This window comes from Amborella trichopoda, chromosome 1 (assembly GCF_054954075.1).
Source record: "Amborella trichopoda isolate Santa Cruz 75 chromosome 1, AtrichopodaSantaCruz75HAP2 v2.0, whole genome shotgun sequence".
Taxonomy (NCBI): Eukaryota; Viridiplantae; Streptophyta; class Magnoliopsida; order Amborellales; family Amborellaceae; genus Amborella; species Amborella trichopoda.
Window position 1 is genome coordinate 47,208,548 of NC_142336.1, and position 26,713 is coordinate 47,235,260.

The 26,713-nt window shown below is 36.6% G+C and overlaps 2 protein-coding genes across 35 annotated transcripts; one reads left to right on the forward strand and one right to left on the reverse strand.

The window, feature by feature from the left end:
• The first annotated feature begins 7,857 nt into the window (after nucleotides 1-7,857).
• Nucleotides 7,858-16,827, forward strand: LOC18442312 (Ribonuclease P protein subunit P38-like protein). 4 transcript variants are annotated; one of them, XR_016056902.1, is made up of 7 exons: nucleotides 8,757-8,921; nucleotides 9,509-9,798; nucleotides 10,717-12,098; nucleotides 13,047-14,233; nucleotides 14,621-15,005; nucleotides 15,346-15,472; nucleotides 16,243-16,827. XR_016056902.1 is itself a non-coding variant. In XM_020672185.2 (6 exons), the coding sequence occupies exons 3-5, from the start codon at nucleotides 10,802-10,804 to the stop codon at nucleotides 14,963-14,965; spliced, it is 2,829 nt and encodes a 942-aa protein (XP_020527844.1). In that variant the 5' UTR covers nucleotides 7,858-8,373; nucleotides 9,509-9,798; nucleotides 10,717-10,801; the 3' UTR covers nucleotides 14,966-15,005; nucleotides 15,346-15,643. The 4 variants fall into 4 exon arrangements, 2 of the variants coding, with proteins under 2 accessions (XP_020527844.1, XP_006852596.1); XM_020672185.2 differs by lacking the exons at nucleotides 8,757-8,921; nucleotides 16,243-16,827 and adding an exon at nucleotides 7,858-8,373 and having other exon boundaries at nucleotides 15,346-15,643; XM_006852534.4 differs by lacking the exon at nucleotides 16,243-16,827 and having other exon boundaries at nucleotides 15,346-15,643.
• On the reverse strand, nucleotides 15,476-20,080 carry LOC18442313 (protein DETOXIFICATION 36). Of its 31 annotated transcripts, none has more exons than XR_016056938.1 (8): nucleotides 19,531-20,001; nucleotides 18,050-18,594; nucleotides 17,085-17,171; nucleotides 16,829-16,885; nucleotides 16,316-16,694; nucleotides 16,061-16,179; nucleotides 15,878-15,964; nucleotides 15,476-15,747 (listed from the first exon to the last, which is right to left on the reverse strand). XR_016056938.1 is itself a non-coding variant. In XM_011627996.3 (8 exons), exons 1-8 carry the CDS (start codon nucleotides 19,810-19,812, stop codon nucleotides 15,685-15,687), a joined length of 1,485 nt encoding a protein of 494 aa, XP_011626298.1. In that variant the 5' UTR covers nucleotides 19,813-20,080; the 3' UTR covers nucleotides 15,476-15,684. The 31 variants fall into 31 exon arrangements, 18 of the variants coding, with proteins under 18 accessions (XP_011626298.1, XP_020527845.1, XP_088724939.1 ...); XR_016056940.1 differs by having other exon boundaries at nucleotides 15,878-15,983; XR_016056939.1 differs by having other exon boundaries at nucleotides 16,061-16,185.
• Nucleotides 20,081-26,713: the final 6,633 nt, after the last annotated feature.

The following is a 26,713-nucleotide window of genomic DNA, read 5'->3' on the forward strand; positions in this document are numbered from 1 at the left end:
GTGTCGCGACTGGTAATAAGCATGTCACTATATTTTGTGATAATACAGTGGCACTTGCTTTTGCAAAAGACCCAAAGTACCATGGAAAGTCAAAATATATGTCTCTCCACTATGGAGTCTGAATACATTTGCTTGTAGTGGAGCAGTACAAGACGCCGCATGGTTGAGAAGATTCTTAAGGAACTTGGGTGTGTCGCGACTGGTAATAAGCATGTCACTATATTTTGTGATAATACAGTGGCACTTGCTTTTGCAAAAGACTCAAAGTACCATGGAAAGTCAAAATATATTGATGCTAGATATCACTATATTTGAGACATTCTTGCACATAAAAAGGTGGTGTTAACTCATATTCCTACAACTAAAATGGTGGCAGATCCCTTGACTAAGACACTTGTCAAGGCCGCAGATCATACTCATGTAAGAACTATAAGCCTCGGGATCCTATGAGTTTAGAGGATCTTGGTACACTATTATAATAACTATGAATGTTATTTTGTGTTATGATGGATTATTTGTGCATTTTAATTCACACACAGTAGAAATTATCATTTAATTCATCCGCAGGCTAAAGCTCATTACTCGCACAAGCTACACTCAATATCTGGGATATTGGAGGATGAGATATACACATGGTGCATTTATCGCCTTGACATGATCTATTTAAATTCACATGATCTATTTAAATCGACATCCCGAAGATCATGTGGCCTTCAAGTATCCAGGGATGAACATCAAGGATATTCAACTTGACACATGGATGTGACTATGGGGCACTAGGTGATGACTGAATGGCTACAAAAAGATTATAACCTACATGGTGTGGATTTCGACACACATTTAATGTGATCCACTATGACATGTGATTCATATCACACGTGCTATATTAGTGACCAAAATACCTACTCGTATGGAAAAAGATGATCATATTCTTTTTTGCCACTGTTCGAGGCTAATAAGTAAGTGACCCATGGTGTCGTCATAGACATTCTTAGACTACATTAGGAAACTTTACTTCGATCATTCATTTTGGCATGTACTCCTTTAGGTCAAGTATAAGACTCGTAGCTGAGACAATGGTCAAGGTCAGAGTAGAATAATGTATGTTGTAAAAGAAGACCATTTAATATCACACTATGTTTTGATACCACAAGAAAACAATACACATTACACGCGCATTGGAAGTAATTGTGTACGAATGGGCTAAGTAATCTTCTGAGCTGGGCTCATGAGGGATTAGTTGAGAACTTAGTCCAGTGTGGTCAAATCGGGTCTAAGAAAAGTGTAGCAGTTTTTTTGTTTTGAAGGCATTGGAGAGATGATGTGTTTCGTGCCAGTTTGTTATAAACTTGGTATGGTTCTCTCTAATAGAATGTTCGCTCAAGTAGGTCACACACCGCATGTTCTATTTGTATGAAAGAATACTCACGATGCGATAATGAACGATAACTCTTATTTGGGTATATAACCCCTCCCACATATGGGACAAGTGGGAGATGTAGACATGAGGGTGCATTCCTAGTGTGAGGGAACATCCAAGTAGACTACACTCCCTTCATGTTTGACTTACGTTACAACATGAAGGGAGGTGATGAGAGGTTACACCTCTTCATGAGGGGGTTACCATCCCATGAATGGCATGCATCATGCACCATAAGGGTGCCCATTCATGAGGAGGTTACTCACACATGAATGAGAGGGCATTTTTCTCATTATAAAAGGGGAAGGGGTGGAGGTCTCTACACCCCACAACACACACACACAAGAAAGGTGTGAGAGCTCTTATTGTGAGAGAGAATGAGTAAAATCCCTCTCTCATTTGAGTTCTAAGGAAAGAACCAGCCCGAAGAGATAGAGTTGTGCATGAGAGTCGAGCTAGGACTGCTCCAATCGCATTTTGTGAGAGTGTTCGTGAGGTTCCACCTAACTTGGGATTTGCGTTGTGGAACAGATTTCGACAGCTCTAGTAGTTCTCGAACGTGCCTACACGAGTTGATCAATCATCTCCACAAAACGTTCATCAAAATTGTTGTACGAGCACTCAAGTATGATACCCGGTTTCTGGTTGTTTTATTTTGCTTCCGCTTCGATCGCCGGACCGTTTTTTTTTCTTCCAACAAGTTCAAAATCCAAAACAAAATTTTCTCAAACTTTGTCACATACCGTAAGCCGTTAGATGAAAAATGTAATAGTTAGGTGAGATTATGATCATATAAACCGTCTCATGATATAGAATCCATGTCTGAACACCCCAAAATATAATAGAAATTTCAAAGAGGGAAAATATCTTTTTTTGAATAGTTTTGAAAATGTAAAACATCGGACCTAATACCTACTATATTCAATATTTTTCCGCCTATTTATTCTTGATATGTTTCATACTTTTGGTAGAAAAACATTAATGTGAATTAGTTATGCTAAATATGTCTAATTTATTAAACTCAAACATCATAAGATAAAATCAAAAGAGATATTGAAAGTATGATGCTTATAGCTAATTTTAAAATTTCCAAAACAATCAAAAGTAGTTTGCATCCTGTTTAGAGAATTTAGATATGTTGTAAGATGTATATTTTGAAGAAATTCATATATTGTATGTGTTATATAAGGGTCATAATTTTTTTCTTTGTTTTATTATCTAAGATTATAACCAAATTGGACACCTGGTGTCTCCAAAAGCCCAAATCTAACATGTGAGTATGTTTCATTCTTTTCTTTTCTTTTTTTTTATCTTTTCTTTTTTGAATGGGATTAGACGTGTGTGTGCCCAAATAAGCCTCCATATGCTCTTTCTAAGCAAGAGAAGAGTTGGGACACCTTATATCTGAACCCACCCATATTTTTAAAACCGGAGGCATGTTTGGACTTTAGGTATCTCTCCCCTTGAAGAAAATAAGTGAGTGGATTGCCCCGCAAATTATGAATCCACTCAATTTTTATTTTTTCACGTGGGAGATATGTATAGATAGGAGGTACCCAAACTCATCTCCCACTTAAAAAACCACGAGCGGGTGGGTTTGGATATGGGAAAACACAAGTGGGTGGGTTTGGACATCCAACATCCAAAGTCCAAACCCACTGTCTTATAATTTTTCATGTGGGAGATAGTTTCGAACATTACATATTCGAATAACAAATTGAACAAAACTAAATAAAATAGAGCGGCTCAGAATTTAAAATAATCCTATATGTTTGATGTTATTCACTTAAACTACATTGTTTGTATTGTATTTTTGTGTTATTTTCTTTTCTGCACATCAAATTAAAGTCAAACTTTGGTAGTTCACTTCTCACCGTCTCAAATTTGTCAAAAATACCAAAAAATATTTTTTAAAAAAATATGAATAAAATTATGAAATTATAAGGATATTTTGGTAAGTTTTATTTAAATTAATTATTTTTTACATACGATTTATAGTGAGAAGTAATGATATTGTGCTAAAAAAAAAATATTAAAATTAAAACAAACTAAAATGGGATTTGAATTCAAAATATAAAATATGTAAGACTAATTTTTAATTCTAAAAATTAAAAAATGTGTTAATTTCATAATAATATGTCGGGCATTCCAAATCAGAAAATTATGTAGTTAAAGAACTTCAAATTGGAACTTGACCCAAAGCCCAAACTAACTTCTTCTCAAAGTTCAAAGTCAAAGAACTTCAAATTGGAACTTCACCCAAATACCGAACCAACTTATTCTCTTCTTTACATAGGAAGGCCCACCACGACTCTTGGGGCGTTTTGGTTAGAGCCTAGAAGAGGGGAGGGTTTTCTAAATTTGTTCAAAAAATAGATTTGGATTGAAAATCAACTTAAGCGATTTGGCTGCCGTAATATATCAAGAACCCTAAAACCGGACGATTGAAACTGGTTCACACAACGCATTCAAACCGGTCCTTACCGACTCTTTGTCAAAACCGGTCGAGTAAGGCTGCATTGAGAGAGAGAGAGGGTTGAAGGTTTTGCAAGGAATGCACAGGGATAGGACTTATTTACAAATAACCCAAACAGTCTTTATCTCGACCAATGCATGAACTTCTGGTAGTATTTGTAATACCACTTGTGAGATTTACATGCAGCGAATATACCAGCAAAAGTAAGATGATAGAAGTTGTAGAGAAAGAAGGCTCTGAATGAATGTTGGGTTTTTAAGAGGAGTGAACATGTACCACCATCAATAGAGAATTTACAAACAACTTTCCCTCTCTGAAACTTAGGCCACCTTTGCACTACAATTCTGGATAGTGGATTTCAAGTCTTTAAAGAGTTGACAGATGCTGCAAATTTGGCTCTTGTATCTTCCATCTTTGATTGAAATTCGGATTATGCTGTGGTTTTGTGTGTGAGATCCTTTTCCACGACCATTGTGGGCAATGTTAACTCTGACTTTTTTCTGGGTCTCTGGTTTTTACAAGAGGTGTTACAAGCCCTTTTTCCACATGAGAATTTAGAGAGAGGAGAGATTTATAGGTTTCCAAATTTTGCAGGAGGTGTTTTAAGCTGTTTTTCTATTGGAGAATTGAGAAAGAGAGAGAGAGAGGGAGAGGCAACGTGATTTGGGGGAGAGGAGAATTGAGAGAGAGACGTAAATGAACGATTCAAAAGGCTGCAGCCCTATAGAAACTGCATCTTTATTTAAAGGGAAGAGTTTATTGAGAGCGGAGGCTCTAAACAATCAAATTTAAGTCTATTTCAAAAATAGAAGAGGTTTTTTTTATGCTCAAATATCTTCAAATTGTTCATCTCAACATCAAGATATGTAGAAGAGGTTTTTGTGATGCCCAAATATCTTCAAATTGATCATCTCAACATCAAGATATTCAAAAACTGAAAAAAAAAAAAAATGGATTTCAGGAAATAGTATATTTTGTAACGCTCATAAGACTTTTAAGTTTTCATAGATATATCGATCTAACCACAAACTACATATCTCGACACTATATAAACACCCCCTTATTTAAAGGGAACAGTTTATATAGTGCCAAGGCTCTAAACAATCAAATTTGAGCCTACCTAAAAAAATTTAGTTGTTTTGATGTCCAAATATATCAAATTGATCATCTCAAAAAATTTACTAGAAGAGGTTGTTTTAATGTTCAAATATAATCGATCATCTCTCAACATCAAGATGCATGGATATAAGAAAAAAAATAGATTTCAAATTTTAAAAATAGTATATTTTGTAATGCATTTTTTTATCATCTATACTATTATTTGACACTATTTGAAGTTCGCTCTTATTTAATTATTTAGAGCGTAGGCTCTGTACAAACTGCACCCTTATTTAAGAGCCCACACGCCCAATAGAAACTGCGTCCTTATTTAAAAGCCCACACCCCCAATTAATACAAGATGACCCACAATCTTTAAGGCCACCTGCCTCTAAGAGCTACTCCCCATCTTGACTTTACTTGGGTAGCTCATCTCCTACATTATCTTTCCTATCTCGTGTGGTATAATCCCTTAACCCTGAGGCTCTGATGTGGGGCGGCCGGTGAAAAGTTAACAGGAGAGAGAGGGAGGGAAAATGTTGGAGAGAGACCGGAGAAAAATTTATAAAAAAAATATCTCTATACTCTTTATTTTTAGATTTCATTTCACACTAGATTCAAAGTTTTAAAGAATATCTCGAAACATAAAATTATAGATGTTATTTATTCGAACCCTTGAGCTAATTTAAATACGTTTTTTTAGGACTAACAAATCTAAAAAGACATACATTCTCTCTTTAGTGACCATTACCCATCTTTCACTCTCTGCCTCTTGTGCCCACTACATCTCTCTTGCCTGTCAAAAGAACTCATGGTGTCCAAGCTCTTCAATTTCTCATTCCAACTGAACAAAATCTTTCACCCATGTCTTTATCTCTTTTGGAGATTAGTTCATCAGTAAGGCCAAAAATCTCATCTTAAATTACTATGATTTCCCTTTCAATTGAAGGCTGAAAATAACCACTAAAAATTCTCAAAGAGAAAGTGCCTTTCTCTCTCTAAATTATCTCTTTCTTCGAAGTTCTAACAATTGAGCTAGCACTGAGAGAAAGAAGGCATGGCTAAGTAATTTCAAAACCCTAAAACCCACTAAAATTATTTAAACTTCCTCTGTATTGATAGCTGAAAATAAACATGGAACGGGGTTTTGGTCACACTACTGAGATTGGACCAAGCTTGCAAGATGAGAGAGAGATAGAGGACTTCAAAACCAGGTTGGAATACGACGGTTTGGGGAAATAGACAGAGAGGTAATGGGGCACGAGATAGGGAAAGTGGGGGAGGGCTTTAAGGAGGTCGAGAGAGGGAGACGTAATGGGCAAGAGAGAGAGAGTTTTGACGGCTACTGGTCTATGGTGGTTTGGGAAAAGAGAGAGGTAATGGGGGTAGAGAGAGAAAGAGGTTGGAAAAATGGGGAAGTAAAGAGAGAGAGGTAGAGGAGTAAGAGAGAGAGTGAAGTTTGGAATACATAAGTGAAGAGAGAGAATGATTGGGTTTAAAAAGAGTATGTCTTACTCATATTTGTTTAGATTAAAAAATAGGTTTAAAGTCATTAAGGGGTTAGAAGATATATTTTGAAACCTTAGATTTATCAAGAAATAAAACCTAAAAAAATGAGATATGGATATATTTTTTCAAATTTATAATATAATAAGAGAGAGATAAAGGGCCATATATGGTAACGAGAGAGAAAGAAAGATGGGGAAAGTGAGAGAAAGGGGTATTGATTTATAAAAAATTAATTGTTGGATAAAAAAAAATTGTAATATTCACATAGAAGATGTAATGTTAAGTTCGTATGTTTTTTTAAGCCTCATGATGAGATCTCTGACTCCATTCTCACCAACGAGGAGGGGCCTAAATCCCCACTAAACTTATTGTTTTTTACTTACCAAATCAATATTATTATTTGTAGGCGATGCAGTTCGCATACGGATGCATCCGTAGCTGTAGAGGTAAAGTGCACCTTCAAATTTTATCATGATATATAATTTTAATGTCAAATGTTCTTAGGATTATCTCAAAATCTATTTTTATATCTAATTATAAAATTTTAAATTCCAAAAATAGTTAAAATCAAGTAGATCTATAAACATATGAAAATTTTGGAAATGAACGGCGTAGATAATATGTTGTAAAATGCACTATTTATGAGATTTAAAATCTTTTTATTTTCATGGGCATACATCTCGCTGTCAAGAAGATCAATCAAAGGGTTTTTCAACATTAAAACTACATTTTTCAATGGATTTTTAAGGTGTATCCGTAGCTCTACATTATAAGGTTGCAACCTTAAACAATCCAATTAAGGCGCGTCACCAAATTTTATTATAACATGTAATTTTGATGAAAAATATTCTTAGGATTATTCTAAAATCTATTTCATATCTAATTATAAAATTTTAAACTCCAAAAATGATTATAATCAAGTAGATCTATAAACATATGGAAATCTTGAAAATGGATGGTCTAGATAATGTGTTGCAAGATACATTATTTCTGAGACTCAAAATCTTTTTTTTTATTTTTTTTTTCTTTTCATATTCATATATCTCGTAGTCGAGATGATTAATTAGAGGGTTTTTAACATTAAAACAACCTTTTCCAATAGATTTTTGAGGTGCATATGTAATTCTACATTTTAAAGGTACAACCTTATATAAACTTTTTCCTTTGTAATAAGATATATTATTTTAATAAAACAAATATTCACAAAAAAAGTTATCCATATTTATATATTTTTATAAAATAATAAAAATTATAATACAATACTATTATTTTTAAAAATTATAATACAATACTATTATTTTTTTGAAAACTTAAAAGATTGGATATTAAAGCAAATTTATTGGATTTTTTTAAAAAAAATTTGAGGCTAAGAAAAATCAATCTACACGATTCTCAAATCCCAAGCTCCAATCCGACTGCATTTTTAGGGTGGCAACGATCCGTTATTTTTTTGAGACCTTCCTAGATTCTAACATTTGCTCGAAATTTAAGGTCACGTGGTAATGTAACGTCTCACGGTTTTCCCTCAAAACTATGGTGAAGTATCTTCTTTGACTGAGGAAACCTGGGCAGAGGATTGAAAAGACTCACAGATCCAGATTTTAGTGAGAGAAAGAGCAATGATGAGGTCATGGTCTCGAGGCTCTTAAGGGTTTTTCTCTCTTCAACTTTACCAGCATCTTCAGGTCTTATGGGTCCCAAGCCCAACAAGAAGGCCGGCAGACCAGTTTATGAAAACCTGGTTTTTGGTGGGTATTAATGATGATGCAACAGTGGACATGAGATGAAGGAGCAACAAACAGACTGTTGGGGAGCTGCAATGATTTAGAGAGAGAGAGAGATTATAATATGATGTGAGCATTATTTTGAGGTAATTTATGTCATAATGCAGTCTTTTCAGGATTATTTCTTTCATTTCTATGGCAAAATGTGGGGCTTAAGTTTAGAGAACGTAAAGAAGAAAGTTGGGTTTTGTAATTGAATTAGTTTCTATGCATTTTTGTTACTCCTGAGGTAAAACTGATTGCATAAACCAGTGATTTTCAATACTGTTTTAACTTGGAAGGAGGCAGTAATAAGCCTATCACTTATTTACAAGAACCCAATATTGTTTCAAGTTAGGGAGAATTTATAATTCCTGTAAATTGATGGAAATAGATTAGTGGAAAGGACAGTTATTTTAGATAGAAAACAGCATTGTCAGTCATTTTCAGGAAAACTTTTTATAAATATGGGAACATTATTTATAAACAGTAAGTTGTGATCCCATAAATCACTTCACAAAAAGGTTAAAGTCTTTTTACCATGAACAAGTTCAAGAAAGTGGTCACTTTTTTGTTACCAAATTACAAAGTACCCAGTTGGTTCTGAACTTCTCGCGATCAGAAGTACCCTAGATGCATGCTTGCTTTTCCATTGGTATCTCTCTCTCTCTTCCCCATTATTAATTACAACTTAATTTTCTTTTTAACTTTTAAATGGCAGGTGTATGAATAATTCTGAGGCTACAATCTCTCTCTCTCTCCCTCTATCTCTATCTCTGTGTGTGTCTGAAGAGAAGCACATAAACCATCTATGGAAACTAAATAGAAGACCTCATTAGCAAAATTAACAAAAATATCTTGTGTGGACCATTCTAATGGTTTGTTTGGATTCAGCACTTGTAGAGCTTTTCTCTTTCTCACAAAGACAGATCAGCAGTTGAAGAAAAAGTTTGCCTCCATGTGCTGGTTGACAAAGAACCAACATGAGAAGTTCCTTTTTTTCCTTCTCTCTCATCTATGTTCTCTCATTCCTTAATCTGGGTCTCCCCCCTCTTTCTAAAAATTTAGAGCTTTCCTTTAGTCTTGTAGGAAATAAGAGAGCTTTTTTCTATTTCTCTCTGTCCTCTTAAAGAAAAGAGATGTGGGGGGTGGGTGATTTGTGAGGGAATCAAGGAATATTTTTCATGATTTTATTTCTGTTATCTCAGTCTTTATACGTGTGGTTCACACGCTTGTGCACAGTCAGGTAAAGGGAATGAGTGAAAGGCATGCTTTTGGCGTTCAGAGCTCATGAAGCTGATGCCAGTGGGTACAAAAAATTCCATGTTTTAAGGATGCTTTTACAGGTGGGGTTTGAGAAATAAGCCATGAGAGAGAAATAGTGCTAATGGATTTTGGAAAAGAAGCCATGTGAGAGAAACACTCTCAGGGGGTTTTGATAAAGGAGGGATAAGAGAGAAAGATTCTGGCTGCACTGTACCTAAGAAGTTATGAAAGAAAAAAAGCAACAAACAAAATTATTGTTGAGTGAGGTATGAATTCTTCCACTCCTTAAAGGTTCAGTGTTGGAATTGCAAGCAATATATCATTGGAGAATAAAAGTTTCTCTGGCCTTTGGAGTTCATTCTTTTGCTTGTGCCTTATAATTGTTTTGCTTCCTCCATATAAACATGTTATATTGTTTGTGCCTTATAATTGTTTTGCTTCCTCCATATAATAACATGTTATATGGCTTGTGCCTTATAATTGTTTTGCTTCCTCCATATAATAACATGTTATAGTTCACTTAGAGGGTTATGCATTGCTTGAGACTCATGTCAACTTCAGCACTGTCTGTTTGCAGTTTAAAGTGCTGCCAATTTTGCATGAGATGAGAGAGTTCACCTGCAATGTTGTATTTTCAGATTGAATTTTGTTCTATTTTTCCTGCTTTCTGGGCATTAGAGCATGTTACGAAAGAACTAATTCATCATCATCCAAGCCTTATCCCAATTATTTGGGGTCGGCTACATAAATTCTGTTCCTCCATTCTTCTATTACAAGGAACTAATTCATTACCCAAAATGTGCAATTACCGAATTGATATTAAAAAGGCATTTACTAAAGGATTTTGACTTCTTGTTTCCTTTTTCTCTTTTGGTTTTTGGCACTCATAGGAAAAATTCTGCGTGAAATGGTTTGATCTGGTTGTCTGATTGTATGAAGCTTGTCATCTCCATCATGTGATTTGGTTTCGAAATATTTACCTTACCTGATGAAATTAAACAAGACAAGTTCTCAATAGCAAGTCTCAAGCGTTATGTAAAATTGTGGAATGATTGAGCATTATTGAATTGCACATGGTTTAACTGGTTCAGATTCTAATGTCGGTCTATTCAATGTATAATGGGTTTGATAGTACTTTTTCTTCATTTTGATGGCTATAGCTCCTTTCTCTTTTTTATTGACAGGTTTAATGGGCCAAAGTTTATTGGCCTGATTGAAGAGGTAATAGCTTCATATCCCAATTTCTCTGTAACTCCTGGGTTCTAAAATATGGCAATGGAAGAAAAGGAAGCCAGATATTTGTCCCTCATACCTGATAAAGTCGATTGTGTTTACCCCATGTATTTTGGTGTTTCATGTGCCTTTGTTGGTCTCCATCTCCTCACAACAGAGAAGAAAAGGGAGTTGAGAGGCAAAATGTTTAATGATTGGTCGAAAATAATGGAAGGAATGCTTCGAGGAAGTACCCAACTGCTTGGTTTGCTTGTGTGGAAAATCCAAAGGGAAGGAAAATTTTCAGACATCTCAGAGCTCCAAATTGAGATTAAGAAAGCAAAGGCAGAGGTTGCAGAGATGAAGAGGAGGAGGGCTGAGGATGCAAAGGCCAACGAAAAAGTTGCAGCCATATTTGCTACCCAGGAGCAAAGCTGGTTTAGTGAAAGAAAGATTCTTCGACAACATCTCCAAGCCTCTTTGAAGGCCTTGCATGCTCTCAGAACCAAAGTGTGCACAGATTGCCAAAAGAAAGAAGTGACTATATCTAATTTGAATCAGGTAGTGAGAGAAAAGGATCATCTTATTGAGTCTAAACTCAAGGCGTTGGAAGAGGAAGAGAATAAGACGGAAAACTTAGAAGAGAGGCTGCAGAAGGCAGAGAGAGAAACAGAGGAGTTGAGAGAGAAACTAAGCAGAGAAGCGCAAGATCACTCCTCAGAGCTTTGGGAGCATAAGACTGCCTTTGCTGAGCTTGTTTCCAACCAACGCCAGCTTGAAGCTGAGATGGTTTGTGCTCTAAGGCAGGTTGAGTCTACAAAAGAAGAGTTTGATGCCATTTTTGAGCAAAAAGAAGAATCTATAGCCATGGTGCAAAAGCTCTCAGAGGAGATTCTTAGAATGCAGAAGGAAGCAGATCAGAAAGACAAAGTTGTTTCTGCCATGTTAAGGAAATCCAAGTTAGACACAGGGGAGAAGCAAAAGTTGTTAAAAGACTTGAAGATTTTGAAGGCCAAGAGGAAGCAAGCAGAGCTTGAGACAGAGAGATGGAGGGATTTATACGAATCAAAGGTTCGACCCATTCCTAAAAGTGGCAAGAATTTGAGAAGCGATTCAGTCAACAGAGCTGATTTGAGATTGGAGTTGCCATTGGAAAAGAAAACACCCCAAAAATGGAGAAATAGAACAGAATTGGAGATGGCTGATGAGAGGATAGAAACTCGTCCCCATACTCTTCTTCTTGAGTATTTAGAGATGGAGCATGGAGGGGAGAATGACTGCCTTCTACCAAAGAAGATGGACATAGCAGCCTCTGGGAGTTTTATCGAGAATTCAGCAGGAGACAATGAAATTCGTAAGACCCTAGTTTCTTCTGCTTTTCCATGTTTTTCTGAGATTCAGTTCATTAAGTACAATGAAAAATTTTCAAAACCACTGGCGGCCTATGAATAACAATAAACTATTGCTAGTTGTGAAAATATATTGGTTGCTGTTTTCGTATTCATGAATGTGAACCTGTCCATAGCATATGCTTTTATGCCTATTGATCGCTACTGCCTGTTTGGAAAAACACAAGTAGACACAAGCATGCTCAGATGTGTATGCATGAATGACAGATTTGCACTTTTTAATTTAGCTCGCCTTTTGCACATTACGCCCATGTTGGTGTGGCTATAGATTTTTTATACATCTCCATTAAAGTGCAACTCTGAAAGCATGAGTCTCTCTCTCTCTCTCTCTCTCTCTCTCTCTCTCTCTCTCTCTCTCTCTCTTATAACTGCATCTATCTCACTCTATCTCATATATAAAATATACATAGTAGAAAAGTTATCACATAGGTGTGCGACTTGACTTTTCTAGAGATCTGTGCCAAATTTAATGGCGATACACACATGGGTGTGGGAGGGTCTCAAAGGTCATTTCCCATATATATATATATATATATATATATATATATATTTTTTTTTTTTTTTTTTTTTTTTTTTTTTTATTTCATTTGGAAGGTGATGCTATTTATCATTGCAAAATTTCTCCCATGGAAAATAAGAACTGAAATTTTAGGTTGGTTGCTGACTGCTTAACTTCAAATATGTACAACTGGGTTTCTGGTACACTGGTAGGTTGCTTATGGCTTACTGTTACAACTTGGGCTTGACAAACGATAAGCCAATTGCTTCCATTTGATTTTTTGATATTGCTTTAGAATCTTTTATGTACACTAGATTGCTGAGAAATAGAAGAACCTTAAGTTGATTTCTTCGAGAAGCTAACATTTTTATTTTTCGTTTGTTTACTTGTCAAGTGATCACAACTAGTGTGAGACAGTTGGAAGATTGGATTCAGTCAGAAACTGAGAAGTTCACGGCTTTGCTAGAGCAGAGGCACTCAACAGAGCTTGATGCATTTGTTGAACAGATGAGATTCAAGGATGAAAAGCTGGAAACATTTCGGTGGCAGATGCTGAGCATGGAACTTGAATCGAAAAGATTTCAATCCCGCATTGAAGAGCTTGAGGAGAACTTATCACAATTTAGAGAAGAGGATCTAAGGCTTCGGTCCTTGCTAGTTGAGAAGGAAAAAGGCATAGATACACTCAAAGAGCGGTTCGGCTTGCATGTAAGGCATTGTCGGAACAACTGTACCCCTGATGAGGTGAATTCTCCTCTATTACCCATGGCCATGTTGTCAGAAGTGAAGGCCATGAAGAGGAAACTGAGAGAGAAGGAACAAGAGCATAAAACCACATTGGTCAATGTTTCTCATGAGGTGGGATCTGAAGTCCCAGAGCGAGAAAGTAGATTCACAGTCATGGGAAAAATGATGGTGCGGAAGAACTTAAATGAGAGAGAATGCAGTGAGCCTGAACTCCAAAAAAGGGAAAGCAGACTGGCCATCTTGGGAGCAAGGTTGATTCAAAAGAATTCAAATGAGAAAGAGTGCAAGGACAGAGGCGTTGTGGTCGCAGTTGTTGAGGATGCTTCTAAAGCCAAATTGGCAACATGGTCAAGAGCTATGATGGAAATAAGGGGAGAATCACCCAAAGAAGAAGACAATATCGAGGACCAATTTCAAGGCATGGGCATGACTACCAAAGAGACTGAATGGAAGAAAGAGGCTGACATAGATGAAAATGAGAAAAAAGTTTGTCAAGATAAGGCTGATGTTTCAAGTAAATATGATCCACTTGAGAACTGGTTGCTCAGGAAAGATGCAGCTAGAAAGGTAGATGTCCATGCTTTAGGAGTTTCTTATAAAATCAAAAGACTGAAACAACATCTTCTTATGCTCGAGAAGCTGATGGAAACAGATGCCTCAAAGAAGCCAGGTGGTAGAGATGAGGTGATTTATGTTCTCGAAAACTGCGAAAAAAGGAAAATTGATCAACAAGGAGATATTAAGGGCCTGATAAGTATAATATCTTTACTCAACAAACAAGTTAGAAGATACCAAACACTTGAAGAAAAAACTGAAGACTTGTGCAAGCGAATGGTAAGATTTTAACATATCTGGCCCAGTTAAAAAGGTTCAAAAGATTTCTTTCCAAGCAAAACACACAAAAAATAAACAAACAAGTAGAACCCATCATGGAAAATGTACCTGAGTTGGGAAGCTATGCTATAATCCAGGACTAAGACAAAACCATCTCTTTGGTGCTCACCGTCCAATCATTTGATGGATGGTGATGGAGAGAGAATGTGACCCACCATAAGGATCACAATTTTCTGCCGGGACCCACGCTCTCTCCATCACCATCCAGCCCTTTATTGGATGGTGATGATCCAATAGATTTCTCCTATAAACTTGAGGAATTCATGATATACTTTCCCGTCTGGCTCCATTTCCTTGGAGTCTTTGCTCATAACTGTTTTGTTTCAGAGTATGAATGATAAGGAGGAAAGTGCTAGTGACTCTAGTTATGGAAGGACAAGGGAGCAAACTGAAGCATTGGAACAGTTCCTTGAAGAGATATTCCAATTGCAAAGATACATGGTAGCAACAGGGCAGAAACTAGTCCAAATACAATCTGAAATTACATTCAATCTTGTTGGAAGTGCTGATAAAGTTGAAGAACCAATTGGGATTGACATGAGGCAGTTTGCTGACAATGTGAGAAGCCTCTTTAGAGATGTACAGAGGGGTTTGGAGGTCAGAATAGCTCGGATTATCGGAGACCTTGAGGGCACATTGGCTCGCGAAGGGATACTTCATTTGAGAAACTAATAGAGTCCTTGACGGAAAAATGGCAGTAACATTGGTCTCTGTAAGAACTCTCTCTCTCTCTCTCTCTCTCTCTCTCTCTCTCTCTCTACGTTTGTCATACTCTGGGTGAATGCCTATACTTCATATTGCTGTCTTGATGAATGCTCATGTTTCCCTTAATACTCTCTCTCTCTCTCTCTCTCTCGCACATGAACGTTCGTAAATTTTGCCTTGCTGTCTTGGTCAATGCTTATAATTCCCTTAATACTTTCCCTCTCTCTCTCACTTACACGTGAGTTTGTATTACTGTCTCAATGAATACTTGTGCCATCCTCTCTCTCATACACTCATGAATTATGTATTTCTCTCTCTCTCTCTCACTGCATGGGGCTCAATTTCAGGATTGAGCAAGCAAGTCAAAGGAAGACATTGATTTTCATATTGGAAGCCAAATGATGAAAAAGGCATCAGATAGAGTGGAACGTTTGTTTCAAGAAATGAATATAAAGAAAAATATGGACTCTAGTGGTATGTAACGAGCAACACCCTATGTGAAATTGAATGTCCAAAATGCATGAGTATATATAGCTCTCCATACACATACAAGAAGGGCCAGTCCCCCTTCGTTCAATGAAGGGTTTCTTGTAAAGAAATATCAAGTTCAAACACCTTGTATTTATGGAAATCGGTTGTTTTTCATTTCGTTTCCTCTCAATCTACAAATTTATCTTCCTTTCTTGCTATGCAACACAGTTACTGCTGCTTTCTCTCCATGTCCTCAGAAACCCAATCGTTTGGTTGGCCTGTTGTAATTCATATATATGTATATACATTTTAGTTAAAAAATACATAGTATAATCTAATGACCAAAAAAAAAAAAAAGAATGGCAAATAGGATTACTTCCAAATTATAGAAATGACTGAAATTGCTACCTGTTCACTCCAGTTCGCATTCCATGTAGCATACAAGACAATCAGAACCTGTAAGGCTTGTCCAGCTATCATTCCAGACCATATACCCTGTTTTGAAATGATCAATCTTGGCTTCACAAAGCCAAAATAAATATATAAATAAATAAATTGAATAAAAATGAATATGTTTACTAACACACGTACCGTAATCCCCATTTGAAATTTGAAGCAGATAAGTAGGCCTAGAGGGAGACCCACCAAATAGCAAGATATGATATTCACATAAGCAACATAAGATTGCCAGCCACTTCCTATTGCAACACCTGCTTCTTCAACCCATTAGGAAAAATGATTTTTCTCTCATATAAATCTCTCTCTATCATTAGATTCCAAGAAGCAAAATATTTCTCTCACCAACAATCTGCAGAACCAAATGGTGAATTCTGATAGAATGTTTACCTGAAAGAACTGACTGCACTCCATTGAGAAGAACAGTAGCGGCGAGGAACGGAACCAACTCTGAGACTCTCTCTGCAACAGCTGAGCTATTTATAAAGAGGTAGCCCAGCTTGTTCCTCAACAGAAGAAAAATGAGGGCGAGCAAGATACTGACAATTGAGGATGCTGCCATTGCTATAGAGACTGAAAAACTTGCTGCCTCTGAATTTCCAGCACCGAGCTCATTTGAAACTCTTATGCTGAGAGAGAGAGAGAGAGAGAGAGAGAGAGAGAGAGAGAGAGAGAGAGAGAGAGAGAGAGAGAGAGGGGGGGGGGGGGGAGGAGGGGGAGAGGAAGTCTCTCAGTGATTTGGTGTAACTCAAGAAAGGTAAGCCAAATCCTGGTTCAACAGGAAAAGGTAAAAATCTGTAGTACTGGGCTTGATACCTTGTGAGTCCACTGAACATCACCTAATATGTAAAAGATAGCTTCTGATTTGATTTAATGTGAAAATGAATAGCATGTGGTTGATACCTTGTGGATGCATTGAATCCATATGGAACCATCACCTCCAAACAGATCATGTTGAGGCTGCATTTGCATAAGCCTGCTCAAGATTAGATTATAATTTGTAGAAATATTAAAGAGCATCTCTTGCATCTATTGTTTACTTATCTTAATGATACTAATGCTCAGGACATGGGAAAGTAAAATAAAATAACTTTGATTAACTCTGATTGTGCAACATTTTTATATAGCTTGCATTTGAAGAAGGTTCAGATCTGAGTACCATATAGATAGTGCATCTATCTCGATTTCTGGATCACTTAATGTCCCTGCAAGAAGAATAAGGACCTGATAATACCACACCTGCAAGCTTTTGAGTCCAACGCCAGAAAGTTTCAGTTCATTAGGTAATGCATGAATAGTGCTTAACTCCAAGGTTTAAAATTGTGGAGTTCATGTGAAGGTTTATTTATGGATTTGTGACTGGCTTCAATAGGCAATAAGATGAGGTAAAGTAGACTTAGGTGGGCCGTGTGCAGCAAAGACCTAATACAGCATTGGTTAGGAAGTGCAATTTGGTTCAAGTGGAACGTTTTAAAAAGGCAAGGGAAATGCTTAAAGGGACATGGATAGAAGTAGTGAGAAAAGATATGTTTAGTCACGATATGGCATTTGATAGAGAAAAATAAAAAAACGTGATTCATGTAGCTGACTTCAAATAATTGAGATAAGGTTTAGATGATGATGGTGATTTATGGATTTGTGACAACTTGGGAGTGAAATTCCTCAAAATAATAACTTCAAACGGATGTAAGAACTACAGCTGGATGTACCAATTTGATCTAAAAATTGCAAACGGAGAATGCACCAATTTCTCCATAAAATAAAGAAAGAAATCCCGTATTGTTCATAATTTCATTTAAAGCTGGCATTTGAATGTAGGCTGTTAGTTATGTTTTTTAGTCCAATTTCTTCAAAAATTACAGATTTTTCAAATGATTAAAGAGGGCTTATTTACATATCCCAAATGAAATACAGTATGAAGTTCATTATAAGAACCAAGTCTTTACTTAGAAGGAAACAAGAAGTATCCGTGACACTATCCATTTTAGATCTACATATTGAAAATGAGAATGACCAGTTTCTTCAAAGTACAAAAAAAAACAAACACTTTATTTTGCAGTTGAGAAACATTTGAACATTGGTAAGGACCCATTTTCATTGTTCATTAAAAAGGTTATTACTTACACTGTCATGATTGCTGAGAACAGCGACAACCTCATGAAAGAAGGAAGCTGGTACAAGGCACAAAAAGAGAACCCGGTCCATGAGCTTCTACATGACTCTGACTTAGCTAAATAAATGAATAGCAGGAAGCACAGCAACCAGCAAGACAAATTCTGAACCATGGTGACACCCAAAAGCCCCAAATCCAGAGAAAATGCGGACAAATAGCTTAAAACCAGGTGGGGTAAAACTAGGCCAAGAGAAACCCAAAACATAGGCATGATAAGACTTTGTGAGTAGAGGAACTTCTGGATCGGGAAGTTCAATGAACAAGCAAAAAGCTGGGGTAACATCCATTTTATCAGAATTGAAGCTTGTTTAGCCAGATCAGTGGATTGGCCAAACTTCCTGAGCAAGGGTTCTGCAAATATACAGGGAACTGAGAGTATTAGAGAGGTTGCAAAGAGAATAACAACTGATCTTTGCATGTATATTCCTAGCATATCGAATTGTCTTGCCCCAAAAGCTTGCCCGCATAGTGTTTCCAATGCACTACCCATACCTAGCTGAAAAATAAGTGAATTCAGTGAAATAATCAATAGAAGTCAGTTCAATAACCACAATTAACAACTTCAAAAAAATAAAAAAAAAGTCCGGGATAAATTACCAAAATATTCCCACTTGTTCTGGGTTTTAGACAAGGAACGATAGATTTAAATAAAGTAGCACAAATTTAGGGTTTGGAACCCATAACGAGTAGGGGAATCCTATAATATTGGATAGGCTCTAAATGACATAAATATGCCGGTTTACTCTTTGTTCAACTTAAAACAAGAGATTTTAATGCAAAAAATATACTTTGGATTTAGAACTTGGAATGAGCATGGAGGTTTACGTCATTTGGTTCAGGCCATTTTAGTTAGGCTAAATTACAAAAATACCCTTGCATGTTAAAGACATTTTGGGTATTTTTAAAGATACAGCTGATGAGAATTAGATCGGGGATTGGTCGGCAAGAAGGAAAGATTTTAGGCAAATTGACGAAATTTGAGTGAATCAATTTTTTAGGCGAATCACTTTTATTAAAAAAAAATGGCAGATTTGACCACGATATTCCGAAGTGGTTTGATAAAAAAGAAAAGGAAATAGTGATGATGATGATGATAAAACTGTAGCATTCCATGGTCTGCTCGTGAAAATCACTAAACAAATCATAGAACCATCAATACTGAGCTCCTTGTTAGAAGCATTTGTCATGTTGAAGAAAACTGGTAAGTAGGAACTAGGAAATAACAGTAACGACGTCAATGGCGGCAAAAAGTAATAAATCCATTAAAGATAGAGGTATAGAAGCTATAAAATGTCCTGATTTGGAATATTTGTGAGTCTGTAAATTAGAGAGAGAGAGGGCATAATCGAGCTTACCCACTCGAAAAGAAAACAAGGGGAATATAAATAAAGGAAAAAAATAAAGTAAAACAGATATAGATATGAATACTAACCATGAAGCCATAAGCCAGTCTCATGACTGTGTATGCAATAGCCAGTGAGGCAAACTGAAACTTGCCGAGATGGCCAGTGACGGAATCAGTGATGAGAGTGAAAGAGTAGTGAATGAAGGTGAGAGCGACGGATGGGGCCACGAGCCTCCATTGAGCCTTGCATTCTGACCATGGGGACCTCAAAAGGCCAAGATTGCTACCACTCCTCTGAGAAACAGGGATCAGAGTATCAAGCCTAACATATTCATATCTTCCAATTCCCAGAGCGCAGTCCTCAGACATTTGAAACAGGAGATTTGGTCATGAGAGAGAAGGGGGGGGGGGGGGGGTGGTTTGTGGGTTATGTTGGGAGAAAGAAAATACTTTGAGAGAGAGAGAGAGAGAGAGGTGTTGTTTGTGGATGATTTGCCGGACCCGGTTTCTATGCGGCCAATCTGCATATTGTAAATGCAGGCCTCTTCGTAAATATATTTTTGGGATAGATTTTAAGACTTAATTTTAAGTTTATGTTATTACAGCTCTATTGAACAGTTTCCGTTATTACCGGTCTGGTTTTGTCATGTCAAAACAGAAATTTTTAAAAAAGATAGATTTTACTGTTTTTCGGTTGTTCAACCAAATTCAAAGTATTTTCGGTTCTTCAAAAATCGAAAATATGACCAATTTCGGTTTTTGAATAATCAAATATTTAAAATTTTCGATTCTTCAAGAACCGAAATTTTTTTCAATCTTGTGGGTTTGTGTATCCTCTCTCTACATTCCATAGATAAAAATGGTTTTTCTATTTATGTTTACACTCTGTCTCTTCCCCCTTCACCTAGAGTTTTTTTTTTTTTGGTAAATTCATAATCCTTGATATTTCTTTTAAATTTACAGGCTCAAACTACTTGTTCTCCCTGATTTTATCAGATAACCATGGCTTCAAAGAGGTATAGAGAGAATATGCTACAAGATTTTTCCTAATCTTCTAGTCTCATAATCTCGAAGATTTTTCCTAAATTTAGGGGCTAAAAGTTGTTGTTCCCTTTGATTTTATCGGATAACTATGATTTCAAAGAGGCAGAGAAAATACACCACAAGAGAAAAAACATTTTTCCGTTATTGAAGAACCAAAAATTTAAAATTTTTCGTTCTTCAACAACCAAAAATTTTAAATTTTCGGTTCTTCAAGAACAGAAATTGGTGTATTTTCGGTTATTAAAAAAAGTAACGTTCGTTTTTTTTTTTTTTTTTTTTTTTTAATTTTGTTTTGATATGAAAAAAACAGATACGGTGGTAATAACGGAAACTATTCGGTAGACCCGTAATAAAAGAAACTATAACAAATATATATGTAATTTTCTCTAATTTTTAAAGACATGTAATTTCTAATATGGAGATCGTGAATATGAATAAATAAATAAAACTTTAGAACTAAAAATAATAATTCTATTAAAAAAATATTTAGGATAGTTTGCATTGGTTTTACATTTTTTGGACATAGAAATGCTATCCAGAAACGATGTTCCTTACTTGCCAAGAGGAAGTTGGACTGGTAGAGAGAGAGAGAGATGGGGGAAGGGGGTCTTGGTGATTCAAGGGGTTATGACTGGTAGTTGAAAATTGGAGTGTTAGGCAGCGTGGGCCAAACAAAGGGAAATAGTTTTGTGGTGGCTGTATTTTTGGGGAGGCAGTTAAAAAACAGTAGCCGTTACCAACATTTCGCGCTAAATTCAAATGCGTTTGCACGTTCAGGTGTGTGGTTAGATGGCTGGGTTGACGATGACAAATTTTAAAATGAAAAAGTTTTCATTTTCTTTTTTTTCATTGAATGACAAAAGTTTTCCTTAAACATGAAGAGATGACCAAATACGCCTAGTTTGGTTTTAAAAAATTGGTGAACCGGACGAATCAACCGTTTCAGATAAAGAATCGTTAATGCCCGTCCAATTATGCCTAAATATTGGGAATTGGACTGTTCCCTTTGAGAACCAACCAGTTCTAGCTAGTTTTTCGACAGAACCGGTGCGCTCTGTCAAAGAACTGGTTTTACTTTATTTTTTAATATTTTTGAATTTTTTATTAGCCGGTTCACTAGGTCGGATCGCCAATATGGACCACCGATCTTTCGACCCAGATCAATTTTCTAAAGGGGCGATCAGGGTCATTGAACCCTGTTTTTAAACCTTAGGTTATTAGGATTGGCAAGACCAAAGGTTGATTACACTTAAAGAGTCATGAGATTCATTCCTATTTTTAAAAGCATCAGATAAATCCTGAGTTCTACATTGGATTTTCAAACGAATTCCAACCAGGATCCCGAATTCTTGCACTTTTTAAGGTTTACGTCAAGGGTAGATATGGCAAACTTTCCAACCACGTTTCCTTTTTCTTCCTCATACTTTTATTAAGTCAAGGGTAGATATGACAAACCCCCAAAAATTGAGCTTTTTAGATACTCTACCCCGACCCTAACATTTTATTACTTCTTTCGTTTAAAAACCAATTTTTTTTATTAAAACCCTCCAACTGAAAAAGTTACTTTTTTTTTTGACAAAAATACCCCTTCCCATACCTTTGAACGGATCCACTATAAAACTTTCACCGGACCACGGTTATTATTTGCCAGATATACAATATATGGCGGACTGCATTTCAAAACTACCGGAGTTCTTATTAGACAATGATATGCCGAACTGCACATCTAAAACACCGGATTGAATCCACTCCAGTAATAACATTGCCAGAGTTTTCCTACAAATAGCCTGTCTGACAAGTAACAATATTGCCGGACCGCGTAAGAAAATGACCGGACTGCACCAATCCAGTAACACAATTGTTGGAATGATACCACATATCGCCGGATCGCACACATCACAATAAACATATCGCCAAACCGCTCATATAAACGGCCAGACTGAACCCACTCCTTTAGCTAAATTGTAGGATCATACCACAAAATGCAGGACTGAGCAAATCACAGTAAATATATCACCGAACCTTGCAACAAAATGACCAGACTGCACCACTCCAGTAACTAAATTGCTTGAATTATACCCTATATCGTCGGACTGCTAAACATATCGTGGGACCACGCACATAAATGGCCGGATTGAACCCACTCCTGTAGCTAAATTGCCAGAGCAATACCACAAAACGCCGGACTGAGCATATCACAGTAAATATATTGCCGGAGCGCGCATATGAAACACCGGATTGCACCCACTTCAGTGAGCTATTCGCCGGTTCGTTGTTCTACACATGTCGGAGCGACATTGAATCCAGTGAGCTATTAGCCAGACCGAGGCTCACAAATGCCGGACTGAGCCTATCACAGTAAATATATCACCAGAGCGCACATATGAAACACCGGACTGCACCCACTCTAGTGAGCTATTCGTCGGTCCGCTGTTCTACACAAGCCGGAGCGGCATTGAATCCAGTGAGCTATTGGCCGAACCGAGGCTCACAAACGCCGGACTAAGCATATCGAAGTCAATATATCGCCGGAGCGCGCATATGAAACGCCGAAGTGCACCCACTCCATTGAGCTATTCGCCGGTCCGCCCTTCTACACATGCCGGAGCGGCATTAGCTATTCATCGGACTGAAGCTCACAAACTCCGGACTGGTTGACATTAGCGCCGATCCGATGTTTTTAAAATGCCGGAGTGTCCATGAATCCAATGAGGTATTCACCGGACTGAGCTAGTGAAGTGCCGGATTGGCCTTTCATCCAGCGAGTTGAGTGCCGGACTGCTATGAATGAAGTGCCATAGTAGCTTCATCATTTGCCAGAGCGTGTTCCATAAGTGCCGAAGTTCCTTCTATAGGTGCCAGAGCACATTTTACAAGTGCCAAAGCACATTTTACAAGTGCCAGAGCACATTTTATTCAGGAAGAATAATGCCGGATTGCTATGCATGAAGTGCCGAACTTCTGGGAAGAAATATGAACATGCAACAACAATGATTAATTTCCAATGGATTGGGCTATGTATTGGCCTATGAACAAGTGCTTATGCAATGATCCAAGAAAAATGAATCATCAACAATTTTATCATACCAATCTTTCAAACTCATTCATATCAACATTTTCAAAATAGGAACTACATTGATAAGGTTACAAACTCGTTGGCCTATGCTTGACCAAGTTTCAAAGCAGGAACTACATTGATAAAGAACACCTTGAGTAGTTTGCAAATTTCATTTAAAGGGTATTGCTATTAGATTTTCGTTAACTGGCTAGTATGACAACAAAAAGCACTTAAAAGGGTATTGCTTCCATTAACATAATGACAACAAAAAGAATGTACATTTCATTAACTGGCTACTATGATAGAGTATCTTCAAATGTACAAAAGAACTTAACATCTATTTCAAAAAAGGTTCATAACCTTTTCAATTTACATTTGTTTCAAAAAAATACATAATTCTCACTTTCTTCACCTCAATCATTTCTTTGGCCAACTTGCAATACCCTTGCCTTTATCATTTTTACTCTTTGTTCTCCTCTCATTTTCCTCATCAGTCTCGCTCTCTCTTTCCTCTTCTCCACCCTCAGTCTCTCTTTCCTCATCTCCACCATCTCCCTCTTCAGTCTTGCTTTCCTCATCTCCACTATCTCCATCATGGCTCTCGTTTTAATCATCTCCACCATCTGTCTCCTCGCCCTCACTCCCATCATCTCCCTCCACCATCTCCTTGGCACTATCTATAGAAGTGTTCTGCACTAACAAATCGTAGGTCATCTGTACCAAACGTTTGGATTCCCCTGCTATTACTTCACTACTAAGTGCAGCTCGTAGCATCCCTATACATGTTAATCGCTGTAAGTAGACAATAAAAATAATATAAATAAGAGAAAATTGCTAAAAACCCACTAGAATATACTCTATAGACACTCTTCTCCCACCCCAAAATTTTCTCACTACTTTTTATTCAAAATCAACTTTGATAACTAAAAACCCCCAACCTAAAAAACATAAAATTCGGACCCTTTTACCCCTTTTTTCTCTTTAATTAACCTTTGTTATTTTTTTACCCTATTCTTACGCCCCTTTGCCCCTGCATTTTTTACCTGCGAACCTGCTTCTCCTTCATCAGCCCTGTTTTGCCCGCGCATTTTTTACCCTGCGCACCTGCTTCTCCTTCATCATCCCCTGCCTTAGTATTGACCTATTGTTCGTCAACATGATTCGAACTCGAGGTCTCCCTCTCTTTAGTCTTCTATGCCCTACAAAAGATTTGAGCAAGGAAGGCCCCACACTCTTCAAAGGTGAGTTCTTATCTCCCTCTTTTTCTACAAGGCCCATTATGATTTATTTTTTTATTCTCTCGCTACTTTCTCTCTCTCTACTTAAGCCAAAACTCTACTTCTCTCTCAATCTCTCTTTTAGGAAGGCCTCACTCACTCACTCTCTCTCACAAAATATCACATTTTATTTTCTCTCTCTACAAGGTCCCATAACATTGTCTACAATCTCTACGAATTTTCTACAAAGGTCCCACAGAACACTGATCCCATCACAGGCCGAGCTTGATTTTTTGAGGACCAGGTATGAAAAAATAGTCAATTAAATATTTAAAAACAATTTTTTGAATGCTATTTATGTTGTAACTTCAACTTTGTCGGTAAAGCTTGGCATGAAAACATTTTCCTTAATCATATGAATTAACTTCAATTTTGATAATGTTATTTATGTTGTAACTTCAATTTATGTTGTTTTTTACCAAAAGGTAGATGTAAATGTATCCCTAAAATATGTTGTTGGGCTTTTATTTAGCCACATTGGCTGTATTTAATTTGTCATTGACAAATGAAAGAATGGATAGGTGATTCTTAAGATGTATTGACTTTTTATTCTTAATTTGTTATGATAAATGGCAGACAAAACTCAGGTATATGCAATAAAAAAATGCATAGGTAATTTGTTTTTGACAATGAATTTTGTTTGCCATTTATCATTTTGCATTGTCTGTATTTCCACTGGGGTAAGTCACTTGGAACTTGAATTCAATTATTTGATTCTGGGTTCAAAGATGTAGTATTTGATTATTGTTACTTTAGTATTTGATTATTGCTACTTACCCCACAAAAATGGTTGCTTATTTCTGTCTAATTTTATCCGAACCAAATTGGTTACAATACAAGTTCATGTTTTCTAATTTTGTCAAAGGTATAGTGGAATCTTTAGTAATTTTGATGTTTGTCTCTTCAATTTCTAATGTGGCTTTAGCCATCATTGAAAAAGTAATGGAAAAGTGCCCTATTTTGGTATTTTGTCTCTTCTTTTTAAAGAAGATTCGGAGCGCTTCTGGTTCATTATCATCTTAAATCAATGGCTATCTTCCAATTTATGAAATTAAGTGCCCTATTGCTGACAATCGATGTTGCCCTTGATAACTTGTTATCTTGTTATACTTTGTAATTTTTACCATATGAGCATGCTTCACTGCACGAAACATGTCAGATCCCCAACTTTCCATCATTTAGGGGAACCCAGGTAGTCTATATAGATCAATCCCTCTATGTGATATTATCTATAATATCTAGATTCATTTCCCCTATTCATTATAGAATTTCTTAATAAATCTCTTAAAGAAATTTGCAGAGCTATTATTAAAATAGCATTTATTATTAAAAAATAACAAGCATATGGCAAGTTCAAGGCTAGTCTTTAAGATGTTATATATGTAAGTTACTACAAATATTGTGCAGGACATAAGAAAATGAGTGATAGCATAGTAATTTATTGCATTTTCAGTGGAGAACTCCGAATAATTATCGATGGAACTTTAGATTATATTAGTGGTGATGCATTTACCTTTTTTACTGATTGTAGAACTAAGTTAAATGACATGCGAAAATACGTAGCAGAGCGTTTCTCATTTGATATCACTGAGGTATTTTATCTCGAAAAATAAGAGATTTATGGTGAACCATTCATTGACGATGATATTGTTAGGATATTAAACGCACATGAAGGGGAGAATCAAGTGTTTGTCTTTGTAGTTCATGGAAGTGAACGTAGGGGTTGAAGTACTTCACATAATACTATGGTAGTGGAAGAGATCAGACTCCCACAACCCTCTAATGAAAGTCTCTTGGTCTGAACAAAGCAATGCATCAAGGTTGCTTGGCACTTGGGAGGATGCACTTATTGGGGTAGGACAACAGTTTGAATCTTTATAAGATTTCCACA